This window comes from Oryx dammah, unplaced genomic scaffold, assembly GCF_014754425.2.
Source record: "Oryx dammah isolate SB20612 unplaced genomic scaffold, SCBI_Odam_1.1 HiC_scaffold_25, whole genome shotgun sequence".
Lineage (NCBI taxonomy): Eukaryota > Metazoa > Chordata > Mammalia > Artiodactyla > Bovidae > Oryx > Oryx dammah.
Window position 1 is genome coordinate 24,264,629 of NW_024070209.1, and position 15,550 is coordinate 24,280,178.

General features: G+C 41.7%; 1 protein-coding gene and 1 long non-coding RNA gene across 5 annotated transcripts in view; one reads left to right on the forward strand and one right to left on the reverse strand.

Annotated features, from left to right (window-relative positions):
* Positions 1–9,437: 9,437 nt before the first annotated feature.
* On the reverse strand, positions 9,438–12,063 carry LOC120851636. Of its 2 annotated transcripts, XR_005718372.1 has the most exons (3): positions 11,954–12,063; positions 10,602–10,684; positions 9,438–9,830 (listed from the first exon to the last, which is right to left on the reverse strand). It is a non-coding gene; the product is annotated as an uncharacterized LOC120851636 (long non-coding RNA). The 2 variants fall into 2 exon arrangements; XR_005718371.1 differs by having other exon boundaries at positions 10,602–12,063.
* A 958-nt stretch (positions 12,064–13,021) lies between these two features.
* Positions 13,022–15,550, forward strand: part of EML4 (EMAP like 4) — a 145,548-nt gene continuing 143,019 nt past the window's right edge. For all 3 annotated transcript variants that reach the window (XM_040224554.1, XM_040224556.1, XM_040224558.1), the window contains exon 1: positions 13,022–13,341. In XM_040224554.1, coding sequence (XP_040080488.1) covers positions 13,317–13,341 — 25 coding nt within the window. In that variant the 5' untranslated portion in view covers positions 13,022–13,316. The remainder of the gene's footprint in view (positions 13,342–15,550) is intronic.

Consider the following 15,550-nt stretch of genomic DNA (forward strand, 5'->3'; position numbering starts at 1 on the left):
TACAACTTACTCCTCTGATGAACCTTTGATAGGCACTCAGACTGCCTCCCTAAAGTGTGCAGACAAAAAGGGAGACTGCTTCTTAAATTCATTGGAAAAGCTTTATGTGCTTTACTTACATTCATGAAGAACCATAAACCAGGGGTGGGAAATCTCTCCAGGTCTTTATTCTTATTATTATAATCCAAGTGTTTCATCGCACTAAAGAACCACTTAGCACTTCTTACATTTCTAGTTACAGTTTATCTCTTAAATACCTGTTCTTTACGCACAGACTTCCGACATTTGGAGAAAGACTGAAAATAAAATAAATCTTCTATCTTTTATTAGTTAAAGGCCATTTTAACTTTATGCTCTTATAAGATTTTGTTACAAGGTTTTGATCCTGTATTTGGTCATTTAGTTATTGGATTTAAAATTTGGCATTTCAGTGGACCTCAGAGCAGTGAATTTCTGGAAATGTACAATCAAGCTATCACCTAATGGTTTACCTGAAAGTTTTTAGTTAATCAGACTTGGTTTTATCAGGTCATCCCACAGTAGTTTGCTGAGGTTTTACTGACATGAGACAAATGGATGGGGAATATTTGATTTAACTCTGTAGGGGATATGAATTAGTAGAAGAATGGATTTTCTGAGGAAAATAAGAAATTAGTGAGGACAAGAAATTGTGATCTAGAAAATGGCTGCTGTATTAGCTTATAGTGCAAACTGAATAGTGGAGGAAGGAGGACAGCAGTAGAGAATGGGGAAAAAGCATCTACTCAGTAACTAATGAGAGGCTAGGAAATCAGCTTCTACAGCCCCAGGGGGAAGTGGGAGAGAAGAATTGGTAACCCTGACTGGCAAGCATACTTGGGTACCCTGAATACTAAAAATTTGTGCCTTTATCCTACTCCAAGTTAAGTTAATTTTCTGCTTCTGCCCTTCTCCATTCATTCATTAAGCAAATATTTATTAAGCACTTCCCATATGCCAGGTGCTTGTCCAGGGACTGGGAATACAGTAGTGAACAAAATAAAGGCCTGCCAAAGTTCTTTCAGCTCTAGCCTATATTTTCTTCTTCAGCTCCCACACTAGCCCCTCAGTCTTCACCCCCTTTCCCCCCACTGCAACCTGATTTCTTTTCCCACCATCATGATAAAACAGCTCTCTAAAGACCAATGACGACCTAATCACTGTATTGAGTGCCCCTCTGTCTTTCCCCATCTTCCTCAGACTCCGTAGCATTTAAGAGCATCTGATTTCCATCAGTTTTTAAAACTCTTGGCTTCTCTGGGTTTTGTGACGTGACACTAGCTTGACTTGCCGTCTATGACTGTTATGCTCTTTCTCTGACTTGTTCTCTTGCCTCCTAAATTGTGGTGGTCTGTTCATTTCTACACATTGCTCACATTGATTTTCTCTTTCTCAAATCGTTCTCCTTGATCCTTCTCATGACTTAAGTCATTGGCTCTATTTAGAAGTATCCTAAATCTATATCCAAGGACCCAGCTCTCTCCTAAACTTGAATCTCACATTTTAGACTTTGTGCTGGAGGCTTCCATCTGGGCATCTGCTCGTGATGCCAGCGTAATCTGTTTAAAACTGAAGGCAGCGTTTTTACCACCCAGGGTTCAAAACTGCAAATAACAGAAACCCACTCTGGCTAATTCAAGCAGAAAACGAATTCACTGGGAGGATATCAGGTGGCTCACTGGGTTGACAGGGAAGCCAGAGGACCAAGCATGGAAAATGGGCAGGAACCCAGGCAGTCCAGGGCACAGAGAGCACGGCCAAGTTCACTCCATAGGAGGAGTCTGTTGAGGACGCTGCCCTGGAGCTGGCTTTCCCCGCACACAATCAACGCTGGTCTTCATTGTGGCAGTCACCTTCCAGTGTGGTCCTTGATGGCTAGATTTTTGTATTATTCCCCCTAGATTCAAAGACTTGGGTTGGGGCTTCCGATTGGTCTAGGTCATGTGCTGGGTCCCAGTTGCCCAGATAACAGCTGATTCCCTTCAGCTTCCCACAAAAAGAAAGGGATCTGACACAGGCCAACCAGAAAATGGCAACTAAGCACTATCTTTTCCCCTCCTCCTCTCATTTCCTTATGTCCCCTTTTGCATTTAATGCTGCCATCCTTCTCTCCATTACTGGGAGTTGAATCTGGATGATTTCTTTTACTCCTTCCTCTCCCTCAGCTTCTGAGGCAGTCAGTCATCCAAGTTTGCAAGGATTTATTTGTCATTCATTCATTTGTTATTTTCCTTCACAGTATTTCTTCTTGGACCTTTCCGTAGCTACTCCTCCAAATTGCATTCTCCACTTCCAGGGCCTCCTCCAATTTATCCACCCACAGGTTCATTTTTTTCTGTAGCAACACTTTGATCTTATCACTTGCATTGTAGATGTCTCAGCCTGGCATTCAAGAATCTCCACAATAGAATTCTAATGAGACCAAGAGGCAAACTGGTGCAGTGAGAAGGGTTGGCCTTCAGATACAGATTAATATGGGTTCAAACTCTGATTTTTGCACTTTCTAGTTGTAAGACTCTTGAGGCTCACTTTCCTGATCTGAAAAATGGGAATAATAAAACCTATCTCCTAGGGTGTTTGTAAGTCAGCTCTTTGAAGGTTAGAACAGCATTATGTGTTGTGTTTAGGTTACAACATCAACTCACAGATGCTTATATGAACAATATTCAATTACAGACCTGTCTGTTTCAAAACTTAAATAAGATTGTCATCAGTGTGGTTTTGACAAAGGCAGGTTAGGATCAGTATGCTACATGTTTTGAGAGCTAAGTGGAAATCTAACCACCATTTATAGCATTGTTCCTAATTTCAAACAGCTGACTTGCAAATGACCTTTTGGAAATATTTTATTTGCAAGTAGAGAACTTCCTGTGTTATTAATTTTGGGAGTTGAATTTCCCTGATTGGCTGCTTTCCACTATAACATTGCTATTTTAAAGTATTTCCCTGCAGAATTTCAATTTTGTGAGAGGCTGCTATGAATTCCTTATGGGGAAAAAAACATATAGTCATGGTGGACAGATGAAAATTATTAGCTATTATTTCTCAGGCTCACCCAGCATTCTGTAAATGTGGTGAAGCTCTAGCACATAGAAAGAAAGCTCTAAAGTTTGTTCCACAGTCTCAACAAGCCCTGTTTCATGGTGTAAGTTCTGAGTTGGCCCTGGGAAAACCGAGCTCTGTAGCCCAGGCTGGAGCTTCTCTGGGCTCAACATGAATGGCACCATCAGAGCTACCCTAATTAACCTCAGTCGACATTCATTCACTCACTTGTGCATCCACGCAGCAAATCCCCCTCAGTCAGGCGTGTTTGGTGAACCTCACAGTATAGGTTTCAGTCTTAGCAGCTCCTGCCAAGAATTTACAGCACTGCTGATTGCTTGATTTTTTTCCCCTGAGGTCAGTAAGACTTTAGGTGAAAGATGGTAATCATGCCAAGATTGGTAAAAGTTGTTTAATTAGCATGATATTTTAAACTAGTCTCTACACATATAGTTTGTGGGTGGGTATGTGAATTAATATGCACTGCAATGTATTTTTTTTGTCTCTCTAATGGTTTTTAAAGTGAACACATGTTAACAATATGATTAAAATAATACTTATGATTATTAAATATTTTTGATTAATAGTATGATATGATATACTTAAAAGTGAAATCTCCTGTATTTCTCTCCACATATTTCTTCCCCCACTCAATTTCACTTCCCAAAGGAAACTACTTTTTAACACATTGGGGGTGCATGCTCCCACACTTCTTTTTCTTTTGGTATAGTTTTATTTATTTTTATTTATTTTAATTGGAGGCTAATTACTTTATAATATTTTAGTGGTTTTTGCCATACATCGACATGAATCAGCCATGGGTGTACATGTGTTCCCCATCCTGCACCCCTCTCCCACCTCCCTCCCCATCCCATCCCTCAGGGTCATCCCAGTCCACCAGCCTTGAGCACCTTGTCTCATGCATTGAACTGGACTGGCGATCTGTTTCACATATGATAATATACATGGTTCAGTTCTATTCTCTCAAATCATCCCACCTTCACCTTCTCCCACAGAGTCCAAAAGACTGTTCTATACATCTGTGTCTCTTTTGCTATCTCACATATAGGGTTATTGTTATTATCTTTTTAAATTCCATATATATGCATTAGTATACTGTATTGGTGTTTTTCTTTCTGACTTACTTCACTCTGTATAATAGGCTCCAGTTTCATCCACCTCATTAGAACTGATTCAAATGTATTATTTTTAATGGCTGAGTAATATTCCATTGTGTATATGTACCACAGCTTTTTTATCCATTTGTCTGCTGATGGACATCTAGGTTGCTCCCATGTCCTGGCTATTGTAAACAGTGCTGTGATAAACATTGGGGTACACGTGTCTCTTTCAATTCTGGTTTCCTTGGTGTGTATGCCCAGCAGTGGGATTGCTGGGTCATAAGGCAGTTCTATTTCCAGTTTTTTAAGGAGTCTCCACACTGTTCTCCATAGTGGCTGTACTAGTTTGCATTCCCACCAACAGTGTAAGAGGGTTCCCTTTTCTCCACACCCTCTCCGGCATTTATTGTTTGTAGACTTTTGGATCGCAGCCATTCTGACTGGCGTGAGATGGTACCTCATTGTGATTTTGATTTGCATTCCTCTGATAATGAGTGATGTTGGGCATTTTTTCATGTGTTTGTTAGCCATCTGTATGTCTTCTCTGGAGAAATGTCTGTTTAGTTCTTTGGCCCATTTTTTGATTGGGTCGTTTATTTTTCTAGAATTGAGCTGCAGGAGTTGCTTGTATATTTTTGAGATTAGTTGTTTGTCAGTTGCTTCATTTGCTATTATTTTCTCCCATTCAGAAGGCTGTCTTTTCACCTTGCTTATAGTTTCCATCGTTGTGCAAAAGCTTTTAAGTTTAATTAAGTCCCATTTGTTTAATTTTGCTTTTATTTCCATTACTCTGGGAGGTGGGTCATAGAGGATCCTGCTGTGATTTATCTTGGAGAGTGTTTTGCCTATGTTTTCCTCTAGGAGTTATAGTTTCTGGTCTTACATTTAGATCTTTAATCCATTTTGAGTTTATTTTTGTGTATGGTGTTAGAAAGTGTTGTAGTTTCATTCTTTTACAAGTGGTTGACCAGTTTTCCCAGCACCACTTGTTAAAGAGATTGTCTTTTCTCCATTGTATATTCTTTCCTCTTTTGTCAAAGATAAGGTGTCCTTAGGTGCGTGGATTTATCTCTGGACTTTCTATTTTGTTCTTTTGGAATAATTTTAAAATTATCCCTAGGCATTCTTTATGGTTAGAAGCTAGAACAACATCGCCATTTAGCCTCTGACAGATCTTGGAACCCTTCCATACACTGCTTATGTTAAACATATTATAGAAACAAAGAATTAAAAGAACTCTTTTTCCCTCCACTCAGATATTGTTAATTTCTGATTCTGAAAGCCAAAGTAAAAAGCCGTTTTTTTGTGTGTGTACTTACGTGGACTATAGATTTATATAATCTACACAATTCCATGACCATAGCATTTAGTTTTAAAAAAAAAACAAACATTAAGACAATGAAATAAAAGAAGAGAAAAGCCCAGCATACTTAAAAAGCAAACAAACAAACTTAATTGCTCTTGAGGTCACTTAAAAAATGTCTGAGGGAGAGAATGTCAAGAAACCAAAGTTTCTAGTTACCTTTCAAGGCCATCTAGCTAATGAGAGCATAACAAAGAAACCATTATAGGAATGTTTTATTTTTCTTCAAATCTTAGGTCAGGGCATGGACAATAGGTGTTGTGTGGCTTCACAAGAATTCAGAATCCCCTCCCACAGTAACCTCATTTTGATGGGGAAGGGAACATAATAAAACACAGAGTCAAGGTTCTGTGTATGAAGAAAATGTTTTTAATTTTTATTATTTGATAACTGTATTTAGCCTTTTGCCATAATTGAGCTCCTGAAAAATGCTGCTTATTTTTACTTCTGCTATTGAATTAAATTACACTTAAAGGGCTCAAAGTGAGGGGTCAGGGGAGCTCTGTATTGAAAATAATTGAAAGATAAATCTTTTGTTAGAGTTGTTTTTGCCCACTCGGTTGTGTCCGACGCTTTTTTGACCCCGTGGATTGTAGACCGCCAGACTCCTCTGTCCACAGGATTTCCCAGGCAGGAATACTGGAGTGGGTTGCTATATCCTTCTCCAGGGGATCTTCCCAACCCAGGGATCGAACCCTAGTCTCTTGCATTGGCAAGCAGATTCTTTAACACTGGGCTATCTGGGAAACCCTCTGTTAGAGTTCATGGTCCAAATAAGCACCCAATAATTGGTAACTGTTAAGTATATTTGAATTTTTATGTGTGTTTGATGATAATGTACAGCTATATTTTCATTTTGAGGGATTTACGTTAAATCTTCTATTTTATTATGGTAGTTTTAGACTACTTTCAAGATCTAATTTGATAAATATAAAACAGACAGATTAATACTGGCTGCTTTAAAACAATTAGGCAGTGGTGGTTGAAATAATGTTTTCAGATTGACTAGTTTTCAGAGTTCTATGTTTGTTTAATATTCAGTAAATATTTATTGAACAGCTAGTCTGTAATAGGCACTCAATATATAATGGTGAATAAAAGCAGACACAGTGCAAGCCCACTTTTAATAACAGCAGCAACTAATACTTACCAAGTTCTTGCAACATATGGGGCCCTATTCTAAGGGTTCTTAATGTACTATCTCATTGCATCCCCTCAACAACTCGAGGAGTAGAAGTAGTATTATCCTCACTTTACAGATGAAAAACCTGAGGGACAGAGAGGTTAAGTAATTTGTCCAGTGTTACATAGCTAGTAAGTGGTGGAGCTGGGATTTCAATCTAGGCAATGTGACCCCAGGGTCTGCACTCTCAAGCACTGGGATACACTCTCTCCTATTTTCTGAAAGTCTTTCTTGTAGTGTACAACCTAATGGGTAAGGTACTAATTGAATAATCATTTAAGGAAATGAAAACTTCTAACTCTGATAAGTGATATGAAGAGGAATATGGGAGAAACTATTTGGGTCATTGTTACCAAAATGTTTCTCTTTTCCTTCTAGTCACATGAACACTATTTCCTAGTCTTCCTTAAGGTTAACTGTGGTCATGCAACTAATTCCGGACTATCGAGTGTGGATGAACGTGAGGTTCATACTTCCATGTCTGGACCATAAATTTTCCTGATTGACTCTCCCTGTTCTTCCACCACTATCCCTATTTGGTGGCTGAAAAGAGTGGACTTAACATAGAAGAAACCTGGATCCTTGAATGGCTTCGTGGAGCAGAGTCCCTGATGATCTGTACTGGATAGTGATGAGTAAACAAAAAATATTAGTTTAAGCCAACTGAAATTTTGGAACTGTTTTTAATAGCAGTCAGCCTATCTTGACTAATACAGAAGATGAAACCTTGAAGTTGCATGCTGCTATAAGGAAAAAAATATCTAAAATACATGATTTTGAATTCGTAGCTGGGTAGGGATGGGTTGGAAACAGCTATCAGAGGGCAGTATACTTGAGAGTTTGTTATGTCATCACAAAAGATTTGCTACAACTGTTGCTTGTAACAACTTAAAAGGTAGCACATTACTTGCCTATACAGCTCTACAAGAAGTTTTTGGAAAGAGAGTTGGTAGTGTGTGTTGTCTACTATTCGCTAACTTTAGTAAAGCATTAGAACAAAGAGAAAAGCTCAAGCAAGAACTGGCCATTTTTTTAAGCAGGAAAGTACTCTTGCCTGGAAAATCCCATGGATGGAGGAGCCTGGGGGGCTACAGTCCATGGGGTCACTAAGAGTCGGACACGACTGAGCGACTTCACTTTCACTTTTCACTTTCATGCATTGGAGAAGGAAATGGCAACCCACTTGTCTTCTTACCTGGAGAATCCCAGGGAGGGGGGAGCCTGGTGGGCTGCCGTCTATGGGGTCGCACAGAGTTGGACACGACTGAAGCAACTTAGCAGCAGCAACAGGAGCAGCAAAGGAGTTACAAGTCCAGAAATTTGGGGGATGAAAGATTATAGAGCTGACTACTTCTTGACACTAAAATAGGAAACAAAATATTAAAAACCTGTGAGTAACAAAGCCCGTTAGACCCAGACTTCAATGGCAAAGATCTGATTAAGAGTGTGGTCTTCCCATCCAAGTCTAATGGCTTGAAGATAGCCCCCATTAAATTGAGAGAGAGGAACCAAGGAAGGAAAACAAAGACAGAAATCATGCTTGAAAATTATGTATAGGAAAGAACTTTGGGTGTGGTTACTGGCACACACTGCTGACTGGAAGCAAACAGATCAAAAGCCTACCAAGTTTTTGAGGGAATCATGTTCTCAAAGAAATCCTTTGATTACTTGAGTTGAAAGTAACCGTTGGATTTCATACTAGCACCAGTAGGAAGTGAGCTGAGCAGACTCTAAGGAAGGTGTATTCCCCAACACCCTTTTTCTGTAGAGCAGCAAAGCCAGGGACCATGGAGTAGATAAGGGAATTCCTTGGAAAGATGAGTAAGATTTAAACAAAGAACTTTGCTTACCCCTTCATGGTAATTCTGGAATTGCTGTGGATAAGTGAACTATAAGTGACTACTGTATTTCTCCTATTTGTTCTTTTTCCAAATAAGCATTTATTTCATTTTTCTGTCCTGTTTGTTTGCTTTTAATAAACTTCTGGTTGACTTTACTAATTAGAATGAGCATGAATTTCTTTTGTAAAAATGTAAGTAACTAAAACAGAGGCAGAGGAATTCCCTGCTGGTTCAGTAGTTAGGGCTCTCCACTCTCACTGCCAAGGGTTCGGGTTCAGTCCCTCCCTGTTAGGGGAACAACAACAGAACAGAAAGCAGAGACAGATTTATCAAGAAATTAATGAAACTTAAGCTCTAAGGGTCTCTGCCAAGGCTCCAGAGTGTCTTTCCACTGCACCCTCTCCTTCATCACATTTCCCTTCATGTCAGTTTGTGTTGGAGTGACCCTGGATATTCTGCGTGTCTGGCTAATGGAAAGCTGAATTGGGGATACATTTAATTTAAGGGCTTAATGAAACATACTTACATGGGTTACAGTCCCATTTAATTCAGTTATTGCTGGCTTTCCTTGTTTAGCAATAGATTTCAGGATGGAATCTATGGCCCTTTGCACTGATTCACTTGGCACCCTGTCATGGAGGTTACAGGGCTAGAGGTCATAATGTGGTATTAACACATGGCTGGCACTGGAAGTATGTGGGTAGTGTGGGAGAAACAAGGTTTGAAACATAAAGAGCCAGAAGCTAGTCCAGGGGAAATTCTTCTAATCATCAGACATGTACAAACTGTAAGTGGAGAATCTGGTTATCATTGATGTCAAACCAAAATGGAAGTTCTCTTCTGTTAGAAATATACTCAATAACGCAGTGTTTTATTTTTAATTCATCATACATTTTATTTCTTTTCTTGTTTTTTTAAAGGGTAATCACATGAAATGGGATCAATCAGAATTCCTGCAGCAGTATTACAGCCTGTTCAATATGTGTCAGATGGTTTTTTGTGCATCCCAGCTGTCCATAATAAAGACTGATTGATGAACAATGATGCCAGAGGAAAAACTCCATTTCTTTTGTCCTCTCTATTAAAAAATTATTTAAAAATCACTGTCATATTCATAACACTGATCTTACAGGCTTACTGTGACATGGAAATGAGGTCAGGCATACAAATACAAAGTACTTGGGTACAAAACCTATATAGCAGGTTCCCATATAGCAGGATCATGTAACAGGCTCATATGACAGGATCGCAGTAAATAACACCTATTAAGGAAAAACAGTCATTGTCATATGAAGAGGTAATCAAAGAATATGCAACCAAGAAATTCAGTAAACGTGCATTGGACATTTAATTAGATGTCACATTTCTCCATTTTATAATGTTTATGGTATTTGCAGTCTTCTTAAAATGTATAATCTATTGTGATTACTTTTCTTAGTCTAAATAAATACTTGATTTAACCTAATTTTGTATCTGTATGGTTTGTATTAGCTTTTTTTTTTTTTGTCTGCATCACATGGCATGAGGGATCTTAGTTCCCCAATCAGGGACTGTACTTGCATCCCTTGTATTGGAAGTGCAGAGTCTTAACCACTGGACCACCAGGGAAGTCCCTGTATTAGTTTTTCTTAAAGGGGCCCCATAAACAGTAAATGTGTCAGGCCGCCACAAAACATGGATCCTTCTCTGAATTAAAAATACACATTTACTTGCTTTATGTCAATTATATCTCAATAAAACTGGGAGAAAAAATGATTATTATGTTTTTAATTTAGCAGTTTCTGAAAAAAATGGAATGCACAGCTACCATTCAACCAAATAATCCAATTCCTGGGTATTTATCCCAGAGAAATGAAAAATATGTTCACAAAAAAATACGTGTACATGAACATTAATAGCAACTCTCTCTATATAACAGCCCCAAATTGGAAGCATCCCAAATGCCTTCAACAGATGAATGGTCAAACAGTGACAATCCCAACCATGGAATTTTCAGCAATAAAAACAGCAAACTCTTAATACTCACAAATTACCTGGATAAATCTCCAGAGAATTATGCTGAGTGAGAAAAGCCAATCCCAAATCATTACATATTACATGATTCCATTGAAATGACCTATTTATAGAAATGGATTACAGATTAGTGGTTGCCAGGAGTGAAGGAGCAGATGGTATCAAGAGGAAAATGGGTGTGTTTATAAAAGATAGTTTGGATCCTCATGCTCATACAAATGTTTTGTATCTCCACTGTATCAGTATCAATATCTTGGTTGTGATATTGTACTATAGTTTTGTAAGATATCACTATTGCAAGGAACCTGGGTAAAGGATATTCTAACAAGTACATATGAATCTACAGTTATTTCAAAATTAAAGTTTTTTTTAATGTGTATATATACCAGTATACAAGTTCTTATTCTTTTAATTGACTTAAAGCAGAAAATTTTGCATACAGGCATAGAAGAGCAGCTGTCAGAAGTAAGCATGTCTCAAATATTAAGCAATTAAGACTCAACAGAATTATACAGATATGAAAATGCCCATAGCAAAGGAAACACTGGGTAAATAATTTCGAAGAAAGAGAAAACCTCAGACACCATTTTGACTGTAACCTGAATTTATCTTGGCTGCTTTATGGCCCTTTCCCCCATAGCATTCAGGGACACACAGGTCTGATATCCAAAAAAGAAATTTAAAGTAATTTAGACTTTCAGGGAAGAATTTTAAAGAGACATCAAAGGTGAAAAGCATACTATAAGACTTTGACAAAATGTTTAAATAGTCCTTTCAACCATCCAGTTCCTCCAAGTTCCTCTCATTATGACAGTTGCTATTTCATCTTTCTCATCTTCTTTCTTATCTTCCTCTCTCCTGCAACTGACTAAAAGGACTGGTTGTTGTTTAGTCGTTAAGTCATGTCTGACTCTTGCCATCCTGTGGACTGCAGACCTTCAGGCTCTACTGCCCATGGTGTTTCCCAGGCAAGAATACTAGAGTGGGTTGTCATTTCCTTCTGCAGGGGATCTTCCAGACTCAGGGATGGAACCTGAGTCTCCTACATTGGCAAGCAGATTATTTACCTCTGAGGCATCAGGAAAGTCTGTAAAATCACTCTTAATCTCTTCTAAGCTAGCTCTTTATTATTGTACAGATCAATTTAGTTCCTGGATACCTTATATTTCTCCTCTGTAACTAGTCCCCTGATCCACACAACGTAGTCCCAAGAGGGACTTGGGAAACCACTGGAAGGTCCTAGAAGGATGGAGAATACAGGTGTGTGGGAGTGAGGATGAAAAAGGTTTAGATGTTTTGCTTACCTGTCCAGTCTTCCATTTACAATTGAATAAAATGAGGCCCAAGTGAGTTTAATGACTTGATAACTTACCTCTCGAGTCACATGGAATTGGGCCTGGACTCAGGATTACTTCAACCCTTTGTTACACTTCCCTAGTAGGCAATCCTATGATTTGTCCTGTCAGGGGTGGCTTTGCATCCCTGGTGGAAAACAACAGGAGGGCGGAATTAGTTCTAGTTCTGCTTTTACCAGGTTCCGTGACCTTGCGCTGCTGCTGCTGCTGCTGCTAAGTCGCTTCAGTCGTGCCCGACTCTGTGCGACCCCATAGACAGCAGCCCACCAGGCTCCCCCCGTCCCTGGGATTCTCCAGGCAAGAACACTGGAGTGGGTTGCCATTTCCTTCTCCAACGCATGCATGCATGCTAAGTCGCTTCAGTCGTGTCTGACTCTGTGCGACCCTATGGACAGCAGCCCACCAGGCGCCTCTGTCCACGGGATTCTCTAGGCAAGAATACTGGAGTGGGGTGCCATTTCCTTCTCCTGACCTTGCGCAGGTTATGTCTTTTCTAAGGCTCAGTGTCCTCCCTGAAGCGGAGGCAAGATGAACGCTTGGGTCCTGTCCAGTACTAACATTCCTTGCTTCTGGAACATCCTGGGCCCTGCCCTGCTGTGGTCCTTGGGCTGTGGAGTGATGGCCTTGAGTTAGTCAAGAAGACTCACCCTCATCTCTGTCCCTCACCCTACTGGGACAAAGGAAGAACCCGCGAAGACTGGATTCCTCCCCCCGACTTGGTTGCCTCTTTACTGTGCTAAGACACTCAGGGTGGCCATTCTCCTGTCAGAGGAGCTCCAGATTTGAGCTTTGAAGGGTCTCTCTGGACTCCCTAGGTGCTGCGAAGGAAGGAATCCTTGGAAGTTCCTGAGTATCCCAGGCTGGAGGTCTCCCCTTAACCGACTTCCTCGGAACCAGTTTCAAGTCCCAAATCCTGGGCCCTGAGGCAGTACACCGCGCAAGCGCAGGCACCCGTCCCCCGCGAGGGGGCCGGAATCCGAGGCTAAGGTAAGGTGAGAGGGAAGGGTCCGCGAGACCCCGCCTCCGGGTCGTCACGTGGGAGGCGGGGTCGGAAGCGTGACAGCGTGCGCGGGGGCGGGGCTACCACTGCGCGCGGGCGCGGGGGCGGGACGCGGCGCGGCGCTCACGGCTGCTGTCTGGGACGGAGGCAGGGCAGGCGGCGGAGCGGCGCGGCTCTCAACCTGACGGGGAAGTGGTCCCGGCGGCCGCTGCTGACTGCCCCGGGGCGCACGGGCCGACGGACTACGGAGGCGGGAGCCGGGAGCCGAGCCGCGCGTCCGAGAGAGCGAGCGGGTCAGGCTCAGCGTCGACCACCCTAGTCGGTCCGCTGAATGAAGTGCCCGCCCCGCTGAGCCCGGAGCCCGGCGCTTTCCCCGCAAGATGGACGGTTTCGCCGGCAGCCTCGGTGAGTGCGGCTGGGAGTCCTTCCTCTCCTGCGCAGGGTGGGAACCCTGTTCCCTGCACACGCAGCCCGGGCCTGCTCTCCACCCTGCCCCTCGGGATGGCAGCAGTTCTACTGCACAAGTTTCCCTCGAGCCTGCCGCCCCTCTCCGGGCTCCGGTGAACTCGGAACCCCTCCCCCAAGCCAGCCCTCCCCAGCAAGACCCTCCTTTCCTCCCAGCGTCCCCGTCAGTGCGGGGCGCTTCTTCCCCGAAGTGGGAACCCCTTCTTTCATAGAGGCCGCCCGAAAGCTGTTGCGCCCCCCCGCCATACACTCACGGCTCCCCCCACCTTCAAGATTAGGACACCTCTTTCTCAAACCTGAATCTCTTCTGGGTACAACACTCCTCCCCCGTCTTACATACCGAGCTCTCTTTCAGGGTGGGGACATCCCTTACCCACGCACAGGCTCCCTTTTAGGCAAGGGACCCCCATTCCCTGCCTCCCTCCTCAAGCCTTCACTTGAAATTTGGAGTCGTCTTTTAAGTATCTCTCCGAGTAACTGGCAACTTCCCCTCACTTCCTCCACTTCTCTGAACGTTTGGTAGTGGTGGAGAGATCCAGCAGCGCTGAAGCATCATTTGCCTAATACAGGAAAGAAAGAGGTGCGTCTCTGTTGGGGGACCCTCTTTAAGAGGGGAGTGAACGCAGAAGTCTGCGTGCTGCCTCTGCAGGCATGCTGGGGAGAAGTAATCCTGCCCCATGAATCCATAGGAAAGGGGGCCTCTGTCAGGGAAAGAAAGGATTCTCCATTTTTGGAATATGTTGTCTTTGTGGAATGGAGAAAGGGAAGTAGGCTGAAGTCTTGTTGCAGTGTCCCCTTTCACCCGAATAAAGGTAGTAAATTTTGTAACTGGTTAAGAGAATCAGAACTCGTGGCTGGTACTCAGAGCCATATAATCTGTGTCTGGAATTACTATTCTTTGAGGCTGTTGGAATTTGGTTACTGTAAAGATTGAGCTCAACTGTTATGATGGTGAGAGAACCAGTTTCTGTTTTGGCTGATACGGCAGTTATGTGATACCTGCCGCTGGATTGGTATATTGAGTATTTGACGCCTTTCTTTTTATTTCTTGATAATTAATTCCTAGTTGGTTAATGTTCATGGATCAACGCATGGTCTGCCCATAGGCCATAGTTTATTCATACATGTTGAGATCAACTTTTTTTTAATGTAAAAAAGTATATTTAAGAACAGTGGACCTACTATAGGTATTAAATAGTAAAAACTGTAATTTTGGCTACGACTTTATTTGGGAAAAACACATACACTTTCTTTGGGAAACACACACTAGAGAGTGGAAATCCTAAAATAGGAGGCAACTGAGTGTTACTCTTTCCTCCCCAAAGGCACCTGTTGTCCATTATCTAACCTTTGATGTCTTATAATTCCTTTCATAGTGAAGTTGTTTCATTCTTGGGCTCCTTTTAAAGAGGTATCAGCTTTTCACTGCCCCCCCCCCTTTTTTAAGCCATATGCCTGTATCTGGATTTATTCCCTAATCATATTGGACTGAAAGACTTATCCTTTATGTTCACAAAGAGGTGATCATATACTTGGGCAAGAAACTGAATGTTGGGGGATGTTGTGCGGCTGAGGTATCTGCTCTGCTGGCTCCTCAGCCTGTAGGAATGGTGGGATCACTGCTCAAATTAGAATCAGCTTTTACTTCTGGCTGTTGGTTTGTGGACTTCGAAGGCTTGCCAAAACTTCATCTTCTGTAAGCGTTTTGTGGGAGTCGTTCTCACTAATTGGGTGCACTTAAGTTTATTTTGAAAGTGGATATGCGTTTTTAAACAACTATCCCTTCTTATCCTGTTCATAAGGTAACTGGTAGGAGAGACTGAAAGAGAAGTTTTAGTTGGGGCTCCCACTTTTCATAAAGAATGTTACAACTGACTGTAATGTTAAATTTTTGTATTTATTTAAGTTTTTTATTCATTTGGTACCACCCTTGGGTGACACCTTGAGACTTTCCCCTTCTTTAAGTATGATGTTGATCAGGAGCAGAAGAGATGCTTATATTTAAAGAGAGGAACCTATGTCAGCTGGGAGGGAAAGAAATGGTTCCTGGCAGTATTTTTGGAGCTGCTCCTGATGAAGATACTTCTCAGCAGGAGATTTGTGCTTTCTCTTTCTGTCCCCCTTTGAAAGAGTAAAACTAGGCCCCATC